At 38.1% G+C, this 27,425-nt stretch overlaps 1 protein-coding gene across 6 annotated transcripts in view; it reads left to right on the forward strand.

Moving 5' to 3' along the window:
* Nucleotides 1–10,924: 10,924 nt before the first annotated feature.
* TAX1BP1 (Tax1 binding protein 1) overlaps nt 10,925–27,425 on the forward strand; it is a gene marked incomplete at both ends in the record, with an annotated part of 43,242 nt that continues 26,741 nt past the window's right edge. For all 6 annotated transcript variants that reach the window (XM_084229691.1, XM_084229692.1, XM_084229693.1 and 3 more), the window contains 4 exons: nt 10,925–11,086; nt 14,383–14,485; nt 19,371–19,558; nt 25,902–26,060. In XM_084229691.1, coding sequence (XP_084085817.1) covers nt 10,925–11,086; nt 14,383–14,485; nt 19,371–19,558; nt 25,902–26,060 — 612 coding nt within the window. The remainder of the gene's footprint in view (nt 11,087–14,382; nt 14,486–19,370; nt 19,559–25,901; nt 26,061–27,425) is intronic.

A 27,425-nucleotide genomic window follows, 5' to 3' on the forward strand; every position in this document is an offset into this window, starting at 1 on the left:
AGAAGGATGCAAGTTTGTGCAAAGAAGTCAGGTGGGGTAAAGATTATTAATAAAAATCATAATTCCATTAAACTCTTAATTAAGGCTTAGATAAGGAGTCATGGTTTTCTTTTCTTTCCTTTGCTATCAAAAGTTTTAGTAGGGGAACAGAGCCTTTTAGATTTTTTTTTTCCCAATCAAAACACAGAATAGGTGTTATGTGGTAGGTGAGGACAAGTGGCTAGAAACAACTTGAAAATGTAATTGCTCCAGAAATATCATACATTGTTGAGGGATTTATTTTCCAAAATTCTTTGAATGGGTCTACAGTCTCTTGTTCATTATTTTGAAATCTAAAAAGCCCTGAAAGTCATGTTTCCTCAACATTTGGTGGTAAAATTTTTCCTGCCCTGAACTCTTTTGTCAATAAAACTTGATCTGAGCACATCATGGCAAAGTGACAAAACCTGACCTGAAAAACCTGCTCTTAACTGAAGTAGACCATTTATATGCTTTATCTCCTGCCTAGTAGTGTGCTATTCTTAAATTTCCCTGAAAAAAATGTTATGGAGTGCTGCCTCACACTTTGTGGGATGTCATTAATATAAAGTACACAAAAATTTCTGACTCCAAAATCTATTTGGTCCAAAGAGTTCATATAAGGGATTGTGGATCCATATTTCTTATAACCCTAGTACACTGCTATATGTATAATAGGTCAATTGAAAAAATTCTATGAATACTGAAAGGATATGTATTTATCTTGCAGAAAGAATCTGTCTGAAAATTCAAGGATCATTACTGAAAAGATTAAAATTTCCAATTTCATGGAAAAAAAGGTCTGAAAATTTAAGAAATCATTAAAAATAAAAATACTTGTACAAAAAATCTTTTCCATTTATCACCTAACTGAAAACTGGTTATAAAGTTGATTGCTAAATTTACATTTATAAAAGCAGTTATTTCCACTAGTAGAAGGTTGCTATCACTAATACTATGATTGCTGATGTTGATTATCACATTTTCTTCATCCTTATAAGGAGCTTGATACTGTGATCTGTAAAGATTCTTCTGAAATTCTTTAAATGAAATATACAGTTCAAGAACAAATAAAAAGATTTCAATTATTTAGCAAACAAATCAGCCTGCAAAAGTGGAAACTTGTCAATATTTCCAAATATTGGGGAACTACACATATTTCCTATCTTATGGAAGGTATTGTAATCTTAAATATGTGGAAGGAGGAAGTATATGAAAAAGTATTTTGTATGTTCTGTATTTAGAGGGTACTTCAAGGTTTCATGGGATCTAATATCCTTTTTTCACTGGTGACACTGCAAGTTTACCAATTTTAATCCAATATTGGAATATGGTGAATTAGGACTGACCACACTTACTTCCGTAGCGTTAGAGTTTAACCTGAATGCCTACAATAGGAAGGTAAGATATTTAAAACTCAGAAGTGATTTCAGAAATTATAATTACGAATACAGCACAAAATCCACACAGAAAAACAGTAGAGGTTACAAAAGTAGTTAACAACTCACAGAAACGTGGGTAGAAAGTGGCCACTCCAGGAACAAGAGGAAATAAGAGTCACAGAGCACCAAAACTGAAAAACTCCTAGGAGAAAGCCAGGTTTTAGTGACCAAAAAACTCTTGATTAAAAAAGTACGGAGCTGGACCAGAAGTTGGGAGTGCCCGAGTTTAGGGGATTGCCCTCCAATCTGTGGACACTCCCTTCACTTTTATGGCTTTTACTTTCTTATCCTTAAATTGATTGGCTTAGATTTCTAAAATCCAGGCAATAGCAGGGCAATAGTCTATAGATCTCTGGGCTACCCTTTCCACCCAACAGATCAATTACTTTAAAAAAATTAAATGTGTCAAAAGGTAGCAGCTTGCCTGGGACCATGACTCTAAGCGAAAACCACGAGGCGGAACAAAAGAGCTCCGGCCCTCGCAGAAGCAGGCGCTCGCACCCTCCCGGGGGCAAGCGGCGCCCGGACACCGTATTTCAGCGGAAGTGGTCGACTAACTCCGCGCGGCAGCGGAAGGGACGGCTCGAGGGCGGAAGTGACGTAAAGCCGGTTCTTGTCCCTGAGGGTGGGCGTAGCCGGTCGGTCGGCTGAGGCTGTGGTGCGGAAGAGATTAGGCGGCTGATGGCGGCTGGGGGTTGGAAACTGTAACGCTCTCCCTTTGCTCGGGAGCCCTTTACTGGGTAAGGAAGGCGTCTTTCTCGCCCCGCCGCAGCGCGCTGTGTGCTCCGGACCCGAGCCGGAGCCCTGGTGGGGCCCGTGATACCCCCCCCCACACACACCCCGGTCTCAGGCCCTGGCCCGGCTCTGGAATGGTGTTTGTGATGACGAAGCTGCCCAATAACGATGGTTTCCTTCCCGAGGACAGCTGTTTCCTCCTGAACTGCAATTGTGACGGGAGTGTGGGCGACTTCGCTGCCCGTGGAGTTGGTAAAAGCGACGGGTGGTCGCTCCCTACGGCGGGTCTTGGGGGCGGGGTAGGCCTTTAGCGATGTGGGGGAGGCGTGAGGGACGAGCGTCCTTAGACGACGGGACCCTCGGGGAGAAACTCTTGTCCGAGACTTAATTCTAGGGTGAGTGTTTTGGGGGCGACGTGTGCTACGGGCGTAGGGAAATTGGGGGAAAACATCCAGGTCAAGCGCGGAAAGGACGCCGGGGGAGGGAAAGTCGAGTGTTTTGGTTCAGAGGCGTTCGTGGCGGAGGAGGCGGAGACTCCCTGCGACGCCGGCGTTGGGGTGCCGCGGGCGGAGTTAGCTGTTGGCGCCGCACCTGGGCTGCAGCTTAACTGTGGCTCCTCTTGGTGTGTATATGGAGGGCCCCTCCGCCTAGTGCTCCGAGGGATCTTCAGAATGTTGCAGAGGGAAGTCAGTCTTTGCTGAGGCATCTCTTCTTCCTTTCACAGCCCCCTCCCCTAAGGTGGGCAGGGCGTTTACCTTTTTAAAGGGCTCTCACTTCTTCAGGGAATCCTCGTTAGAGGTTGATGAGCGCTGGGTGTGTTTACATACGAACCTGTTGATTAAATGGATATTAACTTTATTGGTAACACGTTTCATTTGAAAACACTGCCATTTAATTATACTCTTTGCAGAGCGGAATGATTGCTGTTATTATGTCAGGGATGTTGACGGGAGAATCTTAATTTTTTAATCCTGTGTTGTGATTGTAACATTTCCACAAACAGCTCAATTACTAATACTTTTGGTAAAGAGCGTTTAGAGATTATTTGAATAACAGGTTAATCTAAAAAGTGGACCGAGTGCCTTCCAAATGCTATTAGAGAGTAGAGAAAGTGCTTGAGGCCAGGCTTTCGCCTTTGTTCACTCGTCAAGGATAGACTGGACTTGTTGAAGGGTTGCTTTTAACGCCAGAAATGTCTTGGGTTTTTTCTTTTCCAGTTTCAAAGAACAGCCTATTGTATTTATTTGCAAGTCATCGCATTGTTAAACTGAACACCTCTTTATTATTACGGCTGCAGCTGTGTGTGTAGAATTGCCAGTAAATAACTTTTTCTTAACAAAAATAATAGGCAGTTTGGAGTTCTGATAAGTTCCAACCTTTTTAATGATGTTAAGTATTTAACGATGCTCCTATTCTTTGGGGAAAGTTTTTCATAGTACGAAGTTTATTGGGTTGCATTCTTTAGAAATATTGGTGTAATTAACTGAAATTTTTGCTCTGGATTTCTGGCTTTTTAAAGTTTATTTTGCCCCCAAACACGCCGCTGAAAAGGAAATTTCGTCCCCTCTAATATATATATGGCCGAGACCAAAGCGTTTAAGAAGCTTACTTTTAAAAATCTAAAAAGTAGAAGTGGTAACACCTGGTCAGAGTGGCGTTGCACTGAATGGTAAAGAATTCTGGAGATAGGGATGTCTTTGAGAATCAAAGACATTGATTGAGAATGCAAATTAATTGATCGGTGACTTCTCCCTTGCCTTCCAGAGTGATTGCCGTTAATATTTCCCTGGTCTGTAAGCCAGCTGATAGTCTTTGAGCTAAATAAAGTCTGAGTAGTTGGAAATGATTAGAATGTCAGACATGTTTTTCCTTTCAGATGTGTGTGTGCCCTCTAGGACAAATTTGGAGATGATTTTAAAAGTTCTCATTTTTCATTGAAGTTTTGTAAAACTCTTGCTTTGTCAACACATGTAATGTACTTTTTATTGCTGTAGGTCATTCATAGAATTTTTGTTACTAATCTTTATTTGCTCTGGTTTTACTAAATTTTATTACGGGAATTTTCAAAAACACAAAAGGAGAAAGAAGAGTAATAGGAACCACCATTTTGCTAATCTTGTTTTATTGCCTTCCCCAACACATTTACCCCCTAGAGTCTTTAAAGCAAATCCCAGATGTCAGAATATTTCGCTTATAATTAGTTTAATGTGTGTGATAAGGACTTTAAAAAAATATTGGTCCTCATGATCACTATCATGTAAAAAATGACTATTTCTTTTTTCAATTTTAATTGTTAGAATCGGCAAATTATATGTAATTTTTAAATCATAGGGCTTCATTTTATTCCGTATGTTTAATGGACAGAAGTTCTTAAGAGTTGGACTATTTTCTACTTTAATTGACTAAGGCTTACATTTTTGGGTTAGTCATGTAAATAGGAGACACTGGAAAAATACCACAAAAGCCAGATTTGGGGGCTTGAAAAAGTTACAAGATGAAGAAGTAAAGATAACATTGAAATGTTACCTTCCCTCTCCAGTTATTTTAACTGGCTGCTTAACTGAGTGCCTACTACATGTTTTCTTTTCCTTATTGCTAGATCCCCCACATAATAAAATTGCATTTTAGACCAAAGACTTTATAGTATAATGTTACAGCATAGCATATATAAAGAAACCCTGGAAATAGACCTTTGGGGAATATGGTAGGAAACACAGAAGAGGGCACTGCAGATAACAATATATGCATTTCAAATTTTGTTTCCCAGCCAAATGCATATGGTCCTTTAATTCTTCACTGGAAGATTTTTATTTAGCCTGGGCTAGATCTTAATGTTTCTGGAGATGTACTTTAGAGAATAAAAACACAAAGAAGCAAAATGGAAGAAGCAAAACTTTGATGGGAAAGCTGCTTTCTTTACCCTTTAGATGTAGAGGCTGTATTTTCTCTTTCTAACCAAGGTGCAGTTTGTACTTTTTCCTCAGGATGTTAGTCCAAGCGTTACCACAAGGTGATGCAGTGACTTTGTACATTACTTCTCTGTTGGGCTGAGTGTGTGCCTTCCAGCATGCACGCATGCATACTATGTAAAGCTGCCTGTGAATCATCTTGATTCATTGGCATTTCCATTGAATTGCAACATTTTTATGAATTTCCCCATCTTTTCATTCCTATTTCCTTACTACAAGAAATGAAATAAAGAACTGTATGGGAATTAGACATTTTATTTTACCATTTAAAGTTGTTGATTCATGCTGTAATTACATTCAGATTACATTTATCCATGTTAACTTTTTTGAGTGGAATCTATTTTGGAATTTAATTAAAAAAGAAAGTAACAACTAGAGTTAACTTTGTAATGACTTGTGAAGTATTTCTATAGTTACCACATCGAAATTTTTAAAAAGGTGGCTGTTTTGGAGAGGTTAATGAAGGTTATTAATAAAATGTAAATTATCTTATTCTTAGGCTATATAAGCACTATGAATACATTAAAGTCTGATGTTAGGGTTTCCTTTTAAACCTGCATTTTGTGGGGAGGGTTCAAAAATGAAATTTTATATTAATATGTTTATTTTAAGCAATGAAAATAATACATTTAAATAATTTTGTTAAAGTTCTTTTAAGTCCTTTTCGTATATCCCTCTCATAAGTAAAGACTTAATTGTATGTGTATTTTTGAGTCCCTTTGATGTACTTATACGTATATCCACATACATATGTTTGGTACAAAGGAAACCATACCTTCAAACTACATTCTTCTAAGATATCTTTTCTTTGATTAGGGAGGGGTGAAAGATTTAGGCAAGAATGAATACTTTTTCTTCTCAAGTGTTCAGGGCTTCTCACTGCTTTCTACCCAAAATAATCTGCATTCTTTAAGTTACGTTAATATGCTTCCCATTAATCTTTGACTGATCTCTAGTTCTTACCTGAGGTGACTAGAGACCTATTCTGGGCATGTTGAGAAAAATCTGTTTCTTGGGGCGACCCCACAAGTACATGTCTGTATCTTAAAAACTTTTCAGCGAAATTGGTAGTAGGCAGACTGAGGATTACATCAGTACCTCCAAACATGCATGCTCTGTAAAGAGGTTCTGCCATTAGCCACATAAAGACAAAGCATACTTTTAGTATGTGAGAATGTAAACAGAGTGATTGTGTGCACAGGAGAAGAGAAAGAGTAGTAGTATCCCCAAAACACCCAAAGTAACTCATCTACTCATATGTAAATGCCCAGCCAAATAGGGTTGATCCAAAGTGGGGCTGCTGAGGCCTACAAACTTGCCACAAGTCTAAGGCACCATCTGGTGGGGACCCAGAGAAAAGGGGTAAAAGGGGCTAGGCAAGTCTGGGACCAATGGAGCAAAAGTAAACAACAAATAAAAATAGACAGGCGGCCATTATCAGCTTCACCACATGTCTCTCAGCAAGCGTCTGTGTGTGTCCATTCCATGTGTGTGTTCCATGTCGCCCAAGCTCCTGGTGCAGGTCTGAAGATGAGAAGCAAGTGTGTCGTCCTTCACATGTCTCTGCTCTTTATGTCTCTTCTTTGTGTCTTCTATAGCTGCTTTCCACTCAGCTCCACCCTTCTTTAGGTGAGGCAGGAGACTTGAATCTCCCCTTTTTATGGAGATTTCTGTAACAAAATAAAACTGTAAGGTTTGCCTTACTAGTTATGTCATGACCAGCAGTGAACATGGAAAAAACTCAAATCTATGGGTCGTGTCTCACTCCAGCCCCCCTTGTGAAGCCAGCAACTTGAAGAGAGATTATCATTAGTGACTTCATTAGCATCATGTCGCATCCTGTAGGCCCCAGATTAGTTCTGGTAAATCAATGAAACAAAGTACTAGAACTCTCCAGTTATTTTAGGCAGAGTTACCAGTATTAGTAAATGCTACCTTTCATTTTTCCTGAGGCTTTTGGTTAACCAGCTGAGTTAACAGTTCAGTCTGTGCATAAGGTTGCTGGTGATGTTGGGTTTCAGATGATGGGTTCAGTGTGCAGTTCTTGAGTTGCTGAGGAAAAAGTCAGCAGACTTCCCATTTATCAGTACACTGCAAATTTATTACCAAAAGGAAATAAACAGGCCAGCAGGAAAGCTGGTTTGTGGAAAAAATATGTATCTGCATAGATAAAGGAGAGCTGCATTTTGTCAGAACAAAGGGTGTTCCTGTGTAGTGTTCTTTTATGGAATTACTGTGCAATTAATTTACTGCCTTGGAGTCAGATTGGACTGTTTTTCTGTGATTGATAATCCTCCCTGCCCCCATCCCTGGCTGTTAATGTTTGCTGCCCCCACCTCAGAATCCTGAAAAATTTCATAGGGTTTAGTTTTAAGATTTGTTAATCACCTCTAGCCCCACCTCTGGTGTTTGACCTTGTGAGACCTTCCATCCTAAAGGTTTCTCTCAGCTTCCATCAGTAATAAAACTTGTTCATGCAGATAGGTACAGTAGGATTGTTACTGAATGCTCTCTTTTAACCTCCAAATCCTGGTGTCCTATCAGAGTGTGTTCTAGGTTCATGGTTGACTTTCTCTTTTTGGCATGTCCATAATATTTCAGTAAAGTAAGTACTTTGACCATAATGTTACAGGGCAGGAGAAGGGTACCCCAGGATCACCAAACCTGCCTGCCCTAAATAGGTTCTGCCATCTGCCTCATCAAGACAAAACATATAAGACCTTTAATGGAAAGGAACTTTAATACAATTAGTGTGCAATACAGAAAGTCAAAGAATATAGTTTCCAATTCAGGCACCCAAAGTTACCCATCCCCTCGTGAGTAAAAGTCCAGCCAAACAGGATTGGCCCAGAGCAGGGTCTGAAAGCCTGCCTCAAGTCTAAAGCACCTTCCGGCGGAGACCCATAGAACAGGGTCAGAAACAGACAAGTCTGGGAGGAAAAGAGCAAAATCAAAATCGAGATAAAAGCTGCCATGTTAACCTCCCCATGGGTCTCTCACCCACTTCTGTTCCAGTCAATCTAGGACTAAGAAGCAGGTGCAGTTTCTTCATGTTTCTCTGCTCCATGTGCCTCCTCCAGGTCTCCTCCTTGCTCTCCATCCTGTTTCCTACTCCAGTCTCCTCTCCAGCATCTTCTCTTCTCTGCTCAGCTCCAGCCTGCCTTAGGTGAAGCAGGGAACCAGGTACCTCCCCTTTTCATGGCGACCACTCAGTTACAATAATAGAACCAGAGAAAGCACAAGAAGGAAACTGGTTATTTTGTAAAATGTTACTTCAAAACTTAAATTTGCCTTAGTATTTCAAACAGGTCAGCAAAATAAACAGTTGTAAAAGTATTCTGCCTGTAGATCTTATCATTGTTAAAATATGAGCAGAGTCTTGATGATGTGCTTGTCCTATAGAAACTTCATTTGTGAAGTAATTTAATTTAGTTGGCAAAAATCTTGCCCCAGTTTCCCCTGTTATTACAGAGATTCCTGTTTTGATAACTCAGAAGCAAATGTCTTAGTGTATGTGTACTATAAAATCAGTGATTATACCAAGTCCATGACACTGTACATGGGCTGCCTTTTTTTTTTTTTTAGTAGACCCTCAGTTTTCCTTTTTCTCAAAAGTAGAACCAAGAATATGGAAAGCATTTGCAGCTTGCAAATTTTTATAATCCACATTCACCATTTTTAAAAGATTTTTATTTTTGCGTAGAACAACAGGAGTGTAGGCCAGAGGTATGTGTGTGGGGGAAGAGGATTCACCAGAGACATAATGGGGAGCAGAACAGGCAGATCCACTGAAATACACTGCTGAGGAGAGCAGCAGGTGAGACAGAAGGGGTCTGCTGTATCCAGAGTGAGGTTTTAATTGTAGAGCCTCCAGGCATCATTGACTGGTTAGGGTGACTAGTCTTGTGTGTCCTGACTCATGATCTGAATTGGCATAATGGATCATCAGTTCTTTGGATCATCAGCTTAATGTCCAGGTTCCCGTGGCAGTTCTTTCTACTCCCTTTATCCATTCAAGCCTCCCAGACTTGCCTGCTGGGCAAAAGACGGGGGCTTGTTTTTTTTAAATTTAGCAATGCTACCATACCCGGGCACATACTCCTAGTGTTAAGCAGTAAGTACGTGGGGAGGGTAACTTTCGAATACTGGAAGTCAAGATAAGATCATTGAGGGCCTCCCCTGGTGGTGCAGCGGTTGAACGCTGGGCTGCGAAGCTGCCCTGAGCCTCTGCAGCGCCGGTTCGATCCCCGGCACCTGGCGAGGGTCCCACATGGTGCGACAGACCTCTCCTGCCGCGCCTGCTGCTCCCCTCAGCAGTGTATTTCCGTCAGCCTGCCTGTTCTGTTCCCCGCTCTGGTGAATTCTCTCACCCTCCCGCACTTCTGACTATACCCAGTGCTTGTATAAATAAATAAATAAAAATCTTAAAAAAAAAAAAAAAGATCATTGAGTACAAAATGAAAATGTAGAATCCATATAGGTAGAGAGGGACAGACTGAACTATTTCAGGACCGTCTGAGACTTGACTTTACATAGTTTGAGAGCTCTGAATAAACATCTACTAGAAACCCAAAAAGACAGACTAGGTCTGGGCATCTGTAGAAATAAGTGAGTTGGTAATGGAGACTTAAATTAGTTGGATTGGGTCAGAATCTACTTAGTGATTCTTTGTCCTGGTCACATACAAGATTAAGACTATTGAGAACTTTAAAAGAGAAAAAATATATATTCTCTCTCTCTCTCTCTCTCTCTCTCTCTCTCTTTCTCACTTTCTCACTCTCTCACTCTCTCACACACGCACACACAATCTTGTGCCTAGGTCCCTCTTGATAAGTCACTGTTTTTTTTTTTTTTTTAAGACATACCCCTACTTTCCCACCAGTGATTCCAGTATATCTCATGATTGAGACATGCTGATCCACAGGATTTTGAACATGAGTCAGTTATAGGAATCTAGAACCTGGAGGAGAGGAATGGATTATGCGTGTGTGCGTGCGTGAGAGAGAGAGAGAATATTTTTTTTTTTCTCTTTTAAAGTTCTCAATAGTCTTAATCTTTTATGTGACCAGGATAAAGAATCACTAAGTAGATTCTGACCCAATCCAACTAACTTAAGTATCCATTACCAACTAGGGAGGAAAATAATGAACTTAAAGGGTTCAACATAGAAAAAACAAATTGGTAACTAGCCAATAAAAAATGGACTTTTAACTGCCCTTGTTTGTTTCTTAGTGTCTGTTCCTAAGGATTGGCAGGTTTCTGTTGGCAGTGTGCACTTAAAACATCCCCATTTCATTTGCTTTTGGTTGCGGTAGTAGCAGAGGGCTAGGCTTTAAAGGAGAGTTAAAGAGTTTGTGTTTTTAAGGTGTGGACGGGGTCCATTGTACTATGGGTGCCTTGGTGGTTGGGTGTGGTGACATGCATCTGATACTGTGTCACATGCGTGTGACATACTGTGTGACATGCATGTGATCCTCTGCCCAGGATCACATATAGTTTAAGCCAATAAAAATTTTTTTTTTAAATCCCTGTGTAACTTTCTGACTCAATTGAAAATTAGTCATTTCTTAGTTTGCCAGTGTATTTATATTTAATTACATTTTAAAGGAGGATTCCAATATTAAAATATGTTTTCTCAATAATTATGGCATGCAAGTAACATGTATTTATGTTAATGTTAAATGTTATGTATTTACTCTGAAGGTACAAGTTTTAGTCAGTATAATTCAGCTTGTATGAATTACTTGTTTCAGGGTCACAATGACATCCTTTCAAGAGGTCCCATTGCAGACTTCCAACTTTGCCCATGTTATCTTTCAAAATGTGGCCAAGAGTTATCTTCCTAATGCACACCTGGAATGTCATTACACCTTAACCCCATATATCCATCCACATCAAAAAGATTGGGTTGGTATATTCAAGGTAAGAAAAACTTTCTGCATTATTTGTTCCATGTAGATGGTTGTATTTTTAAGCATGTTGATAAGTAACAGCCATATCTTAATTCTAAATTAAGGGTCCTCTTTTTATTTTGTAAATGTCAAGTATAAGACGTTTTCATTTGTAAATGTAAACATCTTATAAACACAAAATATTTAATAGGCATGATATTGTAAAACATGTGAGTTTCAATTTATCCTGCTTTCCTTTCTGTCATCTGAAGGTTTAGTTTCATTGAAGGTCTTGGGAAATTTTTTCAGGATTTTTTTTCTTCCATTTTCTCTATTCCTTACCTGAAAAATGATCTTTTCCTTTGGATTACTATATCACTTACTACTTTTTCCAGTCATTTGTAATTAAATCTGTGCAACTCTACAGCCTTATTAGCTCTTCTATTGTTGTGTATTGTCTGTTGCTGATTTTTTTTTTTTATTCAAAGATTTTATTTTTGTGTAGAAGAACTGGGGTGTAGGCCAGAGGTGTTGGGGGTGTGAGAGAATTCACCAAAGACAGAGTGTGGAGCAGAACAGGAAGATCTACTGAAATACACTGCTGAGGGCAGCAGCAGGTGAGATAGACGAGGTCTGCTGGGCCATGTGGGTTAACTCCTTGGCTGGGGATTGAACTCAGGCCGTTGAGGTGATAGTGCTGAGACTTAACCCCTAGACCTGTAAGAGCATAAACTTAAGGTTTGCGTCCTGATTCTGCTATTTACTAGTCTTGAGCTAGCTTTTTAACTTGTAAAATGAGGATATTATTTATTCCAAATCATTTTGTGAACTTATTTGTAATGGCTCTTCCCAGTGCTGCTTGAGTCGGGTATCTATAATTTTGACATTAGCATTTTGTATGTCAACCATCACAGATTCATACTCAGCACTTTTCTTCACTGTATGATCCAGGTAGAGCCCATTTACTTAGGTTTTTTCCAAGAAAGATGTGTGACTTTATAGATGCAAGATAGGTTTTTTCATCAGTGTATGGACAGGGACAAAGAATGCAAGGTATGACTTATGCCAGGTATATTTGGGAAAACACTTGAGATGGGCTCTTTTTCAGGAGGTGGTAGGCGCATTGGGGGATATTGAAAATGAGGGACAGAGCACTGTAGAGTCTAGCTCATTGCCCTGATAGGCCGTGTGTCCTGACAATTAGTGAATGGTAACATTTAATGAACACTCATGTGCTAGACACTGTGCTAAGTGCTTTGCAAGGAATATCTCAGTTAGTTCACAATGCAGTCCTTTGAGATTGTTACCATTACCTACATTTTATTTTATTTTTAACTTTTTTTATTTTCTGCATCATTTTTCATTTTTAAACAATATTTGCTTCCTCCACCTCCTCACCATTACCTCCATTTAAAAGAGGAAGGGAACAGAAGTAACTTGTCTGAAGTCATATAGTTAGTAAGTGATTTTTCCTGGTGGTCTGACCTATCTTTACACTCAATTACTTATGCTGTGATTGCAAAACTACCATACTTATGCTGTGATTGCAAAACTACCATTTTGGGGTGCTCATCATGGGTCAGGCATTTTGCTATGTACTGCTTTTATATTCATCATAAGGTCCTCTAGTAATTCTAAGGAAAAAAAAAAAAGAGCCTCAGACAGGTGAGGTCAGTCATTTGCATCACTGATTCCTCATCCTTAGCTCTAAAGAGATGAATAGTCTTTCAAACATTTTTGACTGTGACACACAGAAACAAAGAATTCTGTAACTCAGCCCAGTGAAGTTTTTTTTTTTTTAATTTTTTTTTTTTTTAATAGAGGCATGTTTTATTCATTTATTTGTTTGTTTGCTTTGTTTATACATGCACTGGGCACAGTCAGAAGCGCGGGAGGGTGAGAGAATCCACCAGAGCCAGAGCGGGGAGCAGAGCAGGCAGAAGGACCGAAGTACACTGCTGAGGGGAGCAGCGGGCGGCAGGAGAGGTCTGCGCACCATGTGGGACCCTCCTCTGGTGGCCGGGGAGCAGCCAGGGATCGAACCGGCGCCGCAGAGGCCGCGGGCAGCTTCGCAACCCAGCGCTCAACCGCTGCGCCACCGGGGAGGCCCCAGCCCAGTGAAGTTTTATCAAATACATCTGAAACACATTTTCATAAAGCAACACATAGTCTTCATACATTCTGATAGTTTCTATTCTATATAATTAAAAAAGAAATGCTGGGGCCTCCCTGGTGGTGCAAGGGGTTAAGACGCAACCTGTGAAGCAATCCGCAGCCATTGCAGCACGAATTTGATCCCGGCCAGTGCGCAACCCACATGGCGCAGCAGACTCTCCTGACTCTCCTGCTGCTCCCCTCAGCAGTGTATTTCAGTCAGTCTACCTATTCTATTCTCCACTCTGTCTCTGGTGGATCCTCCCACCCCCACGCCTCTAGCCTGCCCCCCAGTTCTTGTATACATAAATAAATAAATCTTTAAAAAAGTAAAAAAAAAGAAATGCTGGTCATGAACCACTAAATTGATAATACTGCTTCCTACTGGGTTGTGATCCACAGTTTGAAAACACTCCTCTAGAAAACTAAAGATTGTTGAAATTATTCCAGCTTTAGTTTTCTGTGATCTCTAATCCTAGGTCAATCAGAATTATACCACATAAATATAATTTAGCTCTGTGGATTATGTATTTCTTATAATACTACTGGCAAATGGAATTTAGGATCTGTTTTAAATATCTTTGATATTCAGTATTTAACAGTATATTGTCCAGTTCGAAAATATAGACTGACATATATATATAGAAGGAATGTGTATTTTTGCGTTGTAAGTCAAGTTTTAGGGGCATAGGTGATCTATAAATATATATAAGCCTCTTGATAATACAGTCCTTTTAATAAAATTTATATACTGACTGCAGGCAAGATTTGCCAAAGATGAAAAGATTAGTCAAGTTTAGTTAGAAGAGAGGACCTGATTTTAAAAAGCTAAATTTCAGGTATTAAGTAATAAATTGTGAAAACTGTTTAGTGAAATCAAATTTTAAGTAGAACACAGGCTTTTAAAATTTGTTCATATCTATACTAGGATTTTCCTTGAGAAATTCGGTATTAAACTGATTTTAATACATAGTTGACACTTCAGTTTATAAACATTTTTATAGCACTGGGTTATAATAGTAAAAAATCATAAAATTGACATACTTGTTAAAGAATCATGATTCGTAAACATAGTAAATACAAGTTTAGCTTCAGGATGCAGTAAAAAACAATATGGTGCAAGATATTCTAATGTTAAACCATTTATAATCTCCATGTTTTCTTTTCTTTTAGGTTGGATGGAGTACTGCTCGTGATTATTATACATTTTTATGGTCCCCTATGCCTGAACATTATGTGGATGGGTCAACAGTCAATTGTGTGTTAGCCTTTCAAGGTAAAGAACTGAAAACTGCAAAAATTGGTGAAATCAGTTTATTGCCATTAAAAATGTTGTATTCTGTTGTATCTTCTTAGGCGTGACCAAGGTACCACAGTTGAATTCATTTTTATTTTTGGCAAAAATCATGAGTATAAATATCTAGTGTAAGTCATAAGATATTTTATGGAGGTATTTGAAAGGTTTTTTGCTTGTTAGTTTAACTTTCATTAGAGAATGGGTTCTTTAAATAAGGGATCAGGAAAAAAAAATTATAAATTCAAAATCAACGGGAAACTATAAATCAGAGCCATTCTGCAGGGGAGGAGGAGGGAGTAGGATCAAAACTGGAGGGAAGAGCAAAAGGGACTATGGTGATTGTGCACGGGTGAATTGGTGGTGGGAATTTTACAGGGACTACACTTGAGATATACATTGTACAAAAATAAAAATGATGTTAAAAATATATAAACTTAAAAAAGTGAGAGTGGGCTTCTTTTCTGACCTTTACATTTGATTTTTTTTTAATGATAAAACACAATGCTATTAGTAATGTTAGAATAATATAACAAATTAGAGGGAAGAAGAATATTCAGTTATCAACATCATAAAGATGATTAACAGGATTTATATAGAGTATAAAATTAATTCTTCCCTTGGCATCATATATAAATTTTAAAAAATACTTAGAAATCTATAACAGTACTTGCAAGATTTTTGTATTTTGTTTGAGTTATATTAAACAAATTCTTGGTCTTATTTATGCCATGGAATATTTTTGCTCTGGTGAAGCTTGTAGACTGTCTGTTTAATATTCCACTTAAGGTGCATAGAATTGCAAGGGAAACCAATAACCATTGGCTGTAACTTTAGTTTGTTCATCCAGTTGTCTATTAAAGAACATCTTGGTTGTGTCTCAGTTTTGGCAGTTGTAAATAAAGCTGCTATAAACATTCTTACACAGGTTTTTGTGTGAATGTTAACTTGTAATTCATCTGTGTAGATACCATGGAATGGGACTGCTGGATTTTATGTTGAGTGTTTAGTTTTGTAAGAAACCATACTGTCTCAAAAAGTGATATAACTATTTTGCATTCCTACCAGCAATAACTAAGAGCCCTTGTTGTGTTACATCTTTGTTAGCATTGGTGTTGTTAAAGAGTTTTTGGATTTTGGTGGTTTATGTTTTTAAAAAGTTTTATTCTGAGGCATATATATTTCGTGTAGATATTGTCATTGTAACCACATGGAACTTGTATATACAACAGTTCCCATATTACTGTGTCAAGAAGCAAATACTCAGGTGATAAAATTTATACTGTAATGTAGTCAGAGATCTAGGACCTCAGATGTTTGAGTTAAGAAATGTTAGAAATTATGTATGTAGTTTATTTTTAAACTCACAGCATTTTTAAAGATAAATTCAAGTGCATATTGAAACTAATTTTGTTAATCTATTCTAAAAATTGGGGTTTATTTCCAGTCATTTTTAATGTGATTAGTTTTTTTATTAGTGAATGTATTGAATTTGTTACAGTGATTAATGCATTTATTAATGACTTACCAAGAAGTTTGAAAGCGATAAAAATGGAGAAAAGCATTCAGTCTTTATATTTTTATTTAAATGCAGTAAACTTAAATGCAGTAAATACATTTTACTTAAATGCAGTAAATACATTTCAGAATTCATGTCAATTTTTGTGTTTTGAATTTTGAAATTGAGAAATAAAAGCTTCTGCTTACCTAGAATTTGTTATTTAAAGAAGTCAGGATAAAGACATGGAAAAAGGTTGTAATTCAGTGTTAGGACTGGAAAGAATCCCAAATCACTGCTCATTTTGTGGATAAGTTGGACCATCCTGAAGTGCAAAACTCAAAATAACTAGCAAAAATACTTATGTCTAATCATTTCCCTAAATGGATCCTTTTTGTTTGTTATAGTTTAACTGATTGCTGATGTCACAGGCTATAAAGTTTGACTTGCAGTTTGGTTTTTTTTCCCTGTTAATCAGAGGAGTGCCTTTTCTAGATAGCTTTATTATTATTTTTTATTTATTTATGCATAGAAGAGCTGGTACAGACCAGAGATGCATGGGGTGACTCACCAGAGACAGAGTGGGGAGCAGAACAGGCAGACTGAATGACATACACTGCTGAGGGGAGCAGCGGGCGCTACAGGAGAGATCAGCTGCGCCATATGGGTCACCTCCCTGGCCAGCCAGGCATGGTACTAGTACTGATAGCTTCATAGTGCTGTGCTTACCCCTTCCATCACTAGGGAGACCCTTTTCTAGATAGCTTTAAATTAGAGTTCTGAATAACTTCATTTTATCTTTTCAGAAGGTTATTTGAACCACATTTTTAGTGGATGATTTTTGTGAGTTTTTAAAAAATCAAACCCTAAAATAACTAGTTTGTATAACTTTATGATGAAACCTGAGCTGATTAGACTTTACTGTTTTCTTTTTAAACTTTAAAAATTAGCCTAGTTCCCATTTGCAAAGCAATTCAGCCATGAATTAATAAATTTAAGAGTAGGTATTAGGAAGGTGGGATTTTAAAAAACTTAAAATATAGCTATATTACATCTTCATTTAACTTTATATTTTGAAATAGTTTTGGATTCAAAGTTGCAAAAATACAGTACATAACAGAATTTCCAAACACCTTTCACCCATCTTTCCTTGATGTTTTAGCATCTTGTATAATACAGTGTGGTTTGTTTTTTTTTTAAAGATTTATTTATTTTATACAAGCACTGGGTATAGTCAGAAGCGTGGGAGGGTGAGAGAATCCATCAGAGCCAGAGCGGGTTGCAAAACAGGCAGGAAAGCTCTGCGTGTCTTGTGGGATCCTCGCCGGCCAGCTGGCCGGGGATCGAACTGTCGCTGCAGAAGCTGCGGACAGCTTTGCAGCCCAGCGCTCAACCGCTGCACCATCGGCGAGGCCCAATTATAGTATGTTTATTTTAAAAATCAGAAATTTAACAGTGGTATAATACTATCGATTTAAAGTACAAAACTTGTTCAAATTTCACTGTTTCTACAATGTTCTCTTTTCCTGAATCTAATCCAATGTCCTGCAGTGCTCTTAGCTGTCATAAAGTATGAGTTGTCTTCATCTGCGACAGTTCCTTAGTCTATTCTTGGCTTTCATGACCTTTACGTTTTTGAAGTACTTGTTAAGTTTTGTTTTCTTTTCTATCATATTCCTTATTTTGGGCTTGTCTGATGTTTTCTCATGATTAGAATGACATACATACCATAAAGTGATGATAGACCCTTTTCAATGTATTGTATCAATGTTTTGTACTTGATAGTTCATAGCTTATTCCTATGACACTAACCTTGAACACTTGGTTAAGGTAGTATCTACTAGGTTTCTGAACTAATTAAAAAGATAATATCAATATTTTCACCTTTGTAATTAATGAATATTATGGGGGAACTATTATGAAACTAAGGGAATGACTTATTTCTCTTTAAACTTTCACTCATTAATGTTAGTACCTATCAGTGGATCTTGCCTACAATATTTATTGTGTTTGCCTAGTAATGCTTTTCTGTTCTCATACCTTGGACATTTATTAGTTGGAATTGTTAAGATAGGAAAAGTTGTCCCCATCTCTGTGGACTCACGGTTATTTATTTTCTTACATGAATTAAAGTCTAATGTTACAATTTGTTACTCAAATTATTCCAGTTTACTTTGGCCACTGTGAACTTCCATCAGGTGGGCTCCTGTGTTATGCTATCCCGACCTCCTTCCAATTCTCTTTAGAAGGCTTTTCTTACTTTCAAGCACCACAAAATGTATTTTCTCTGCCCCTCCCTCATGTTTCTAAGGAGAAAAGCCACCTATTTTTTTAAAGAATGGAACCAAGTGAAGTAGATATCCTAGTAATGAGGCTGCAAATTTCAAGATATAAAAGGATACTAGGCGTGATTATTAAAGATTTCTGGGTAGATATTACTATCCCAACATAAGGTAAATTTATTCATCTTTGCATGTTCGTTTTGCAATTTTTGAATGTTTCTTTTTTACAAGTGGCGGATGCCAGAATTTGTGTACACACTATATAAAAATAATTATAAAATATTTGCCCTAAGTATTTCTGAGGTTTGATGCAGGATATAAAGCATGCATATAATAAATAGTGCAAAGTACCCTTTTTGCAAATGTAAAAATGAACGTGGGATTTTTGGAGAACGGGTAAAGACTAATTTTGAACTCGGGTAATCCAGCAAAATATAAAAATGTTAACAGTTGGGTTGAAGAATGAAGGAACAAATACTGAGCACATTCCTTGTCAGATAGTGGACTAGATTGCGTAAATACATTTCTTTGTCACACTTTGGAGCTCTGAGATAGATGGCTTATATCTCATAGATAAGAATCAGGCTCAGTGAGGGTAAGTAAATAGTAGTGGCAGAACTGTAATTCATAATAAATCTGTGTGGTTACAGGTAGTTTTATTCTACTGTACCGGTGGACCTTTTTTTCTACCTTTAAACAGTTCATGTGCACAGCCAATTCCTTTTGTTAGTACCTTCCTTTTGCAGTTAATGATGTCAAATATAAGAGATCATTTCTTTAAATGACTTATCCTCAGGTTTTTTTTTTTTTTCCTTGTTCCTTTCCTTAGTCTCATCTAGTCTTTCTCTTTGAAAACTACATACTTAAGATGAATTGGTCTTATACTAGTGAAGATATGGGAAAACAATAAAATAAAAAATTTGGGCATATTTTAGGAAGAAGGGGACAGTCTTTGATACTTTGTAAAAGGAGGAAAGACAGCCTGAATGCTTAGAAAAGGGTCAATAATTAGAGGGGATGCCGAGTACTGTTGAAGTAACATTTTATAATGTGAAATTTAATAATTTTTTTGTTAATTTCTTCATAGGATATTATCTTCCAAATGATGATGGAGAATTTTATCAGTTCTGTTATGTTACCCATAAGGGTGAAATTCGTGGTGCAAGTACACCTTTCCAGTTTCGGGCTTCTTCTCCAGTTGAAGAGTTGCTTACTATGGAAGATGAAGGAAATTCTGATATGTTGGTGGTGACCACAAAAGCTGGCCTTCTTGAGGTTGGTACCAGCAGTGAGCTAGTAATTAAAATACTTTTCATCTAAATACGAGTGACATGTATTAATTTCATTTGTTAGTGTACAATGTAATGATTGTATATTTGTATATATTGCAAAATGATCGCAGTAAATCTAGTTATAGCTATCACCATACAATTATTTTTTTGATGAAAACTTCTAAGATCTCTCTTAAATATAACATGATACTACCGTAGTTACCATGCTATGCATTACATCCCAGTCACTTATTTCTTAGCTGGGAGTTTGTATTTTTAAATGCTTTTCTGCCACCTTACTCTTCCCACTTTAACCTGAGTCTACCCAGGTGTTTTTTGGATTCCCTATATAGATGAGATCATAAGGTGTTTATCTTTCTGTCTGACTTACTTCACTTAACATAATGCCCTCAAGATCCATCCATGTTGTTGCAAATATATATAAGATTTCTTTTTTATGGCCAAATAATTTTCCATATTGTGTGTGTGTGCGCACACACTTCTGAGCGTGTTTATACCACATCTTTGTACACTTAACCATTGATGGATGCCTAGGTTACTTCCATATCTTGGCTATTGTAAATAATGCTGCAGGGAGCATGAGCGAGCATGTATCTTTTCAAGTTAATGTTTTCTTTCTTTTTTTCTTAAAGATTTATTTATTTATGCATACAAGAGCTGGGGTACAGGCCAGAGATGCAGAGGGTGAGAGGACTCACGAGAGACAGAGTGGGGAAAAGAACAAGCGGACTGACTGAAATACACTGCTGAGGGGAGCAGCAGGCGTGACAGGAGAGGTCTGCCTCGCCATCTGGGTTGCTCCCTCACTGGCTGGGGATTGAACTCATGTTGCAGAGGCTGTGGATTGCTTGATAGTGCAGTGCTTAACCCCTTGCACCACCAAGGAGGCCCAAATGTTTTTTTTCTTATATTCAGAATTAATTAGTTGGATCATATGGTAGTTGTGTTTTTAATTAAAATATTTGAGGAACCTTCATTTTCTTTTTCATAGCCACTGCACTTTTATATATATTTTAGATAATTTTTTTAAATATTCTTTTTTAAATTTTTAAAATTTTTAAATTTTTTATCCATTTTATTTATTTATTTTTTAATAGAGGCATGTTTATTTATTTATTTGTTTGTTTGTTTGTTTTTGTTTATACATGCACTGGGTACAGTCAGAAGCGCGGGAGGGTGAGAGAATTCACCAGAGCCAGAGCGGGGAGCAGAGCAGGCAGAAAGACCGAAGCACACTGCTGAGGGGAGCAGCGGGAGGCAGGAGAGGTCTGCGCGCCATGTGGGACCCTCCTCAGGTGACCGGGGAGCAGCCGGGGATCGAACCGGCGCCGCAGAGGTCGCCGGCAGCTTCGCAACCCAGCGCTCAACCACTGCGCCACCGGGGAGGCCCTTTTATCCATTTTATTTTAAAAAGGATTTATTTATAAAAGCACTGGGTACAGTCAGAAGTGCGGGAGGGTGAGAGAATTCACCAGAGCCAGAGCGGGGAGCAGAACAGGCAGAAGGACCAAAGTACACTGCTGAGGGGAGCAGTGGGTGGCAGGAGAGGCCTGCACGCCATGTAGGAACCTCACCCAGCGGCCAGGGATTGAACCAGCGCTGCAGAGGCTTCGGGCAGCTTCGCAACCCAGTGCTCAACCACTGCACCATCGGGGAGGCCCTATGTTTTACATCATTCTTGTACAACATATGCTTTCTCCTCTCAGGTGTCGTCCCCGTGAAATTCCCACCACCAGTTCACCCATGCAGCATCACCATAGTCCCTTGTGCGCTTCCCATCCACTTTGATCCTTCTCCCTCCTCCCCTGCAGAATGGCCCTGATTTATAGTTACCTGTTGATTTTGATTTTTAATTATTATTATTTTTTGCCTCCTGATCCCTTATTTGTTTCCTCTACATTTCTCCTATAAGTGAAACTCCAGTATTTTTCTTTTTCTTTCTGGCTTATTTCACTGACCATAATCCCTCCAGCTCCATCCACGTTGCTGTGAATGGCATGAGTTCATCTTTTTGGTTGCTGAGTAATATTCCATGTTGTATATATACCACATTTTCTCATCCAGTCATCTATTTTTAGGCATTTGGGTTGTTTCCATAGCTTACCTATTGTAAAAAGTGCTGCAACAAACATAGTGGTGCAGGTGTCCTTTTGAATTAATGTTTTTGCATCCTTTGCATAGATTCCTAGGAGTGGAATTGCTGGATCATATGGAAGCTCTATTTTTAGTAGTTTGAGGAACCTCCACACAGCTTTCCATAGTGACAGCTGTATTTTATTTATGTTCCTATTAGAAATGCAAAAGAGTTCTTTCTTATCTTCACCAATATTTTTTGTCTTGTCTTTTTCATAATAGCCATTTTAACAGACGGGAGGTGTTACCTTATTGTGGCTTCAGTTCCCATTAGTGACGTTGAGGATCTCTTTGTGTACCTGTTGATCATCTGTCTTTGGAAAAATGTCTGTTCAGATTTGTCAGTTTTTTTAGATTGCTGTTTGATATTGAATTGTATGGGTTCCTTACAAATTTTGGATATTAACCCCTTACCAGATACATGGCTTGCATTTTTTTTTTTCCTCATTTAATAGGCTGTGTTTTTATTTTGTTGATGGCTCCTTCCCTCTGCAGAAACTTTTTAGTTTGATGTAGTCCTTGTTTATTTTTGTTTTTGTTTACTTTTGGTGTCAAATCCAAATAACCATTGCCAAGACCTATCTTAAGCAGCTTGCCACCTATGTTTTCTTTTGGTAGATTTGTGGTTTCATATTCTTATGTTCAAATCTTTGACCCACGTTGAGTTGATTTTTGTGTATGGTATAAGAATAGTGACTCACTTTCATTCTTTTGCATGTGACTGTCCAGTTTTTCCAACACTGTATGTTAAAGGTAATTTTATGCAGAAGAGTTCATGTTGTGAGGTATATATGGTGCAGCTGACCTCTCCTGCCTCACCCCCTGCTCCCGTCAGCAGTGTATTTCAGTTGATTTGCCTGTTATGCTCCTCACTCTGTCTCTGTTGAATCCTGTCACTCCCTGCACCTCTGGCCTATACGGGCTCTATGGTGCATAAATAAATAAATAAAAATCTTTAAAAAAAGAAAATAGAACTTTTTTACCCTACACCTAAAAAAAGTAGACTATTACATTATTACATTTGAATTTCTGTAAAAAACAGATTATTTGGTTTAGAATAATTTTTTGGCTAATTTACATTTATATTTAGTCTGTAGCAGGCCATTGCTATTTCTTTAGAGTCAGATGGATTTTTAAATATGTGAACATTTTAAGCTTTTGGTTTTATTTACCTTCAGAAGCAGACTTCAGGGAAAAGAAATTATAGCTATAATACTTATGTAGCCATGCTAAGAGAGAAAGAAACTGATGTTTTTACTGTGAGTTGTTCTATATCGTCCTTCTCCCCTTTCAAAAATTCCTTTCTTATCTTAAATAAAGAAATGTAACTTTTACAGGCTGACTAAAACATTTTGTGGTGACAGCTGCCTGATGATCAAGGTCATTTTTAGCCTGGGTTTGAATGCTAGTCAAAGATGATGAAACAAGCCCAGCTCTTAAGAATTCAGTTGGCATTTATATTGCAGTTTTTTCAGTACTTGTTAGACCACCGTGATTTCAGGACCTCCAGCAGAAAAGATCAGGCATTTTGGGATTTACTTCTTTCTTGTGCTCTACGTAGATTGGGAAATTACATAATTTATTTCACCACTTATACTCATAAAAGGCACTTTATGAAGAAAATTTAAATTGTCTCTTAAGTGTATTTTGGAGACAATATTTTTATATTCTGACCATCTTTTTTGATAGATCCTTTAAATGTTCACATTCATCAAAATATAAAGATTTCATCTAAAACTGCACAAAATTAATGCAAATGTGAGGCTTGGGACGTGATGACATTAAAAAAGAGAAATAAGTCATAATTTTCAATACACGATCCTTGATTGGATCCTAGATTAAAAAAATTTTGAAGGTAGTGGGAGATAATGATTACCTGTTGGGTAGTATTATGAAATTGTGAAATTTTTTTTTTTAGCTATGATGTAGTGATTGATTAGGAGGCTGTTGCTATTAGAAGATGCATGCTGTGAAGTGAAATTTTTTTCAATTTCAAAATGGTTGAGCAACAATATTAAACATAAAAAGGCATATAAACATGGCAAAATGTTAATGAAATTAGGTTATAGATATGTCCAGGGTGTTCCTCAAATTTTAATTATTTTACATGCTTGAAAGATTTTAAAATACAAAATTTGGGGCAGGAATTGGGCTTGTGTATGTTTTCATCTGATTTGAATTCCTGTCTTTGATTCCTACTTGCTTTAGAAAGTACATGCCAATTAAATAAATTTGGGAAAAAGTTGTTCTTTTATAACGTTTCTGTTGTACTGTGTCAAGATTAGCTTCATTTTTAAATCATATTTAAAAATATAAGTAACAGTTACAAAAGCAGTTCATGGATAAATGGACATTTCTCTTTGGTAGGCACTTAGGTCTGTCATTTTGGTCTGATAGAGGGGAGGTATAGAAGTATCATTCTAAAAATTTTCAGCCTTTCAACTCATAACAGCCTTTTAGAGTTTAATCAGTTTGATTCCATCACCACTGGTAAACAGTTTTTGAGGTGTATTGGGTAGTTTGTTTCAGTTAAATATATGCTGTCTTTGTGAAGGCTTTCCTCTGAGCCTCCACTCTTCCCTGGTTAAAATCTAAGACTTCCTGCTGTTAAGAGAAATGTTAACCGTGTTAACGATGTTATTTACTATTTTGGCCCCATAGTTAAGTAATTTTTTAGAATATTGGGGATTTAGATTTTGGTGAAGGAGAGACTGTAAGTGTTCCCACAAGAATCCATTGTTAATGTTGTACAGTCTACATTTTTGTCATTAAATTTGTATTTATAGTTTAATTTAGAAAAATGGACATCATATGTTTGTGTGTGTTTAGAAATTGCTATTCCTTAGTACCTTATTTAAGGGACCAAAACATTTAGGGATAATCCCATAGGTAAAGGCCTTATATAACACACAAGGAAGTTACAAGTAGATTAAAAGATTTCCTATAAATTTGCATTCAAGAATAGGTGTTGTAGGGTAAGTGAATTGGCCTGGCTTTTTGCGCCTCTAGCCTCTGGCTATCACCTGCAGCTTTGATGGTGTTAACACAGGCTCTTGGGAGCGTGGGCGAGGGACACGCCTGCCTGATTGTGGACACCTGGAGTATGGGTATGTGCACGTGTATGTGCAAGTGTGCACACCTGAGCCTAGAGGTCAGGGATATAAGGGTGACATCACTCAGGGAGATGTCAGCTACGAGACAACAGCTACAACAGGGTAACAGGTGAGACAGAGAGAGCCCAGAAAAAGAGTAAAGATTCATTGGGGGGCTAAGAGGCTTGGTTGCCTGCCTGCCTCCTTGTATGCAAGCCTCCCTGCCTGGAGTGCCTGGTTCCCTGAGAGAGCATTAGAGCCAGAAAAAGCCACCGAGGGCTCCGGGACACTCTTTATCTCTCTGCTTGAATCCATAGTGAGCCTGCCCTGTGCATGCTTTCACAACAGGTGTTTTCTTAATAGTCAAGATAAGAAAAGCCCAGAATTATGTTACTTAGGAGACTTAATTTGAAAGATATGGATTTGAAAATTGCTGAACTTCTTAATAAGGTTGTAGTGGCAGGAAGGGCCAGAGCAGAATTTCTATGATTCCATGCAGACGGATGAAGGAAGAGTCCTTGGAGCCCTTGGGGGTTTTTGCAGGCTTTTACTGGGATTTATCAGGTACACAGCAGGCAGGGGTGCTGGGGGTGGGGAGGTGGGGGCAGCCCCCTGGCAAATCTTCACTTTTCCTGGGCTCTCAGGTGTTCTGCCTCTCCTGGTTCTGCTGTTTCCCTCACCGTGCTCTTCAGCTGGCGTCCCGGTGACGCTGCCCTTATAAGCCCAGTGTCTCAGCCCAGGTGAATTCCATTTACATGTACCCACGCCCTATTCCAGGTGCCCACCATCAGGCATGCATTCAGCATGCAGGGATCCATCATCAATCCTACTGGCGAGAGGGCAGAAAAGCCTGATTTTTTTTTATCTTACCCTACAAAGGTTCATTTTTTAATTTACTATTTCCTCCTTTGCCCAAAGCAAAAAGTTTACATTTATGATTAATGAATTTCTCTTAACTGAAGGTTGGAAGAGGCTGATTGATATGAAGAAGATAATATGTAAAAACTTTTTATGTGAATTTCTCCATGTTTTGTTGAAATGGAAAATTGAATTTGTAACACATTTAAGAGCCTTACAAAAGCAAATTTTTTTGTTTTATAGTTGAAAATTGAGAAAACCATGAAAGAAAAAGAGGAACTGTTAAAGTTAATTGCTGTTTTGGAAAAAGAAACAACACAACTTCGAGAACAAATTGGAAGACTTGAAAGAGAACTTAACCAGGAGAAAGAAAGATGTGACCAACTGCAAGCAGAGCAGAAGGTTAGTTTTGGGTTTTTTGGTTGTGTCTTATATAACTAATTGGAGTTGATAGTCTAGTGCCTGAAACCCTTTTTTTTTTTTTTTTTTTCAAAAACTGAATCAGTTGAAGTGAGAAAAAAATTTTTAAAAAATAGCATTTAGGTAAGTATGAGAATAGGTCAGTTCTTTTAACTTCTGCCAGTTTCTTTTATGCTGTAAATGGAAAAGAACTTTTAGATTATTGGTTATCAGGCTTGATGAGTTATTCCCAACTCTTTGTAGATGTTTCACATCTAGTTACATAATATTTGATAGAAGGGGATTGGGGGGCGGATGGAATTCAGCTAGGAATGATAAACACAATACAGGGAAATAAAATAGTTAAAATTACTTTTAAAAAATCAGAATTCAGTGAAATAAGATGTATTAAAATTTGAAAAATTTGAAATCTCTGTATAAATTAACCTAAAAACTACCTCATTAAAATTGGCATATTTTCTTCAGGTATTATGTTAATAACTTTTGAAGAAGAACTTAAGTGTGGGGACTGCCATGGGAACCTGCCCTGTAATTAAAGGATTGGAATTTCCAGTTCCATCCACTTTGACCTCTAAGGGAGGTGTGAAGAGAGTGGAGGTTGAGTTCAATTGTTAATGGCCAATATGTTTAATCAGTCATGACTGTGAAATGAAGCATCCTTGAAAGTCTGGGGCGGGGTGGGTGGGGGGTGGGTGCTGCGCTTGGCGTGTTAGGGGATCTTCCAGGATGAATATCTGGAGACCTGGGGAGAATGGAGTGCCTGAGGAGGCTGTGGAAGCTACGTCCTTCCCCACATACCTTTCCTTATGCATCTCTTCTATCTGGTTATTGATTGAAATAAATTGGTGATCTAGCGAGGAAACAGGTTTCCTGAGTTCTGTGTGTCTTTTGTAGCAAAGTAATCAAACCTGAAGAGAATGTCCTGGAAACCTCTGATTTAGCCAGTCTGTTAGAAGCACAGATAATAATCTGGCTTGCCACAGAAACTTGAAGTATGAGGATGGCATCATGGGAACCTCTTTTCTGTAACTAGTTGGTCAGAAGTATAGGGGGCAGCCTAGGTTTTAGGCCAGTGTCTGAAGTGGTATAGTGGTCTTGGGGACACTGAGCCTTTAACCTATGGAATCTGAATAGATAAGAGCTGAATTGAGTTGAATTCTCAGGCACTCTGCTGGTGTCTGAAATTTCTTGTCGGTGTGGGGAAACCTGCCCATGTACTTGTTGGAGTTGGGTTTAGAAACCCAAACTGGCTTAAATTCTGCAAGATTTCTCTTGCTGTTTGAAGATACTATTTTTAGTAACCAAGCTATGTGCCTAATTTAAATCTCATTATAAACATCTGTTAAG

Source organism: Talpa europaea, assembly GCF_964194135.1.
Source record: "Talpa europaea genome assembly, chromosome: 3".
Lineage (NCBI taxonomy): Eukaryota > Metazoa > Chordata > Mammalia > Eulipotyphla > Talpidae > Talpa > Talpa europaea.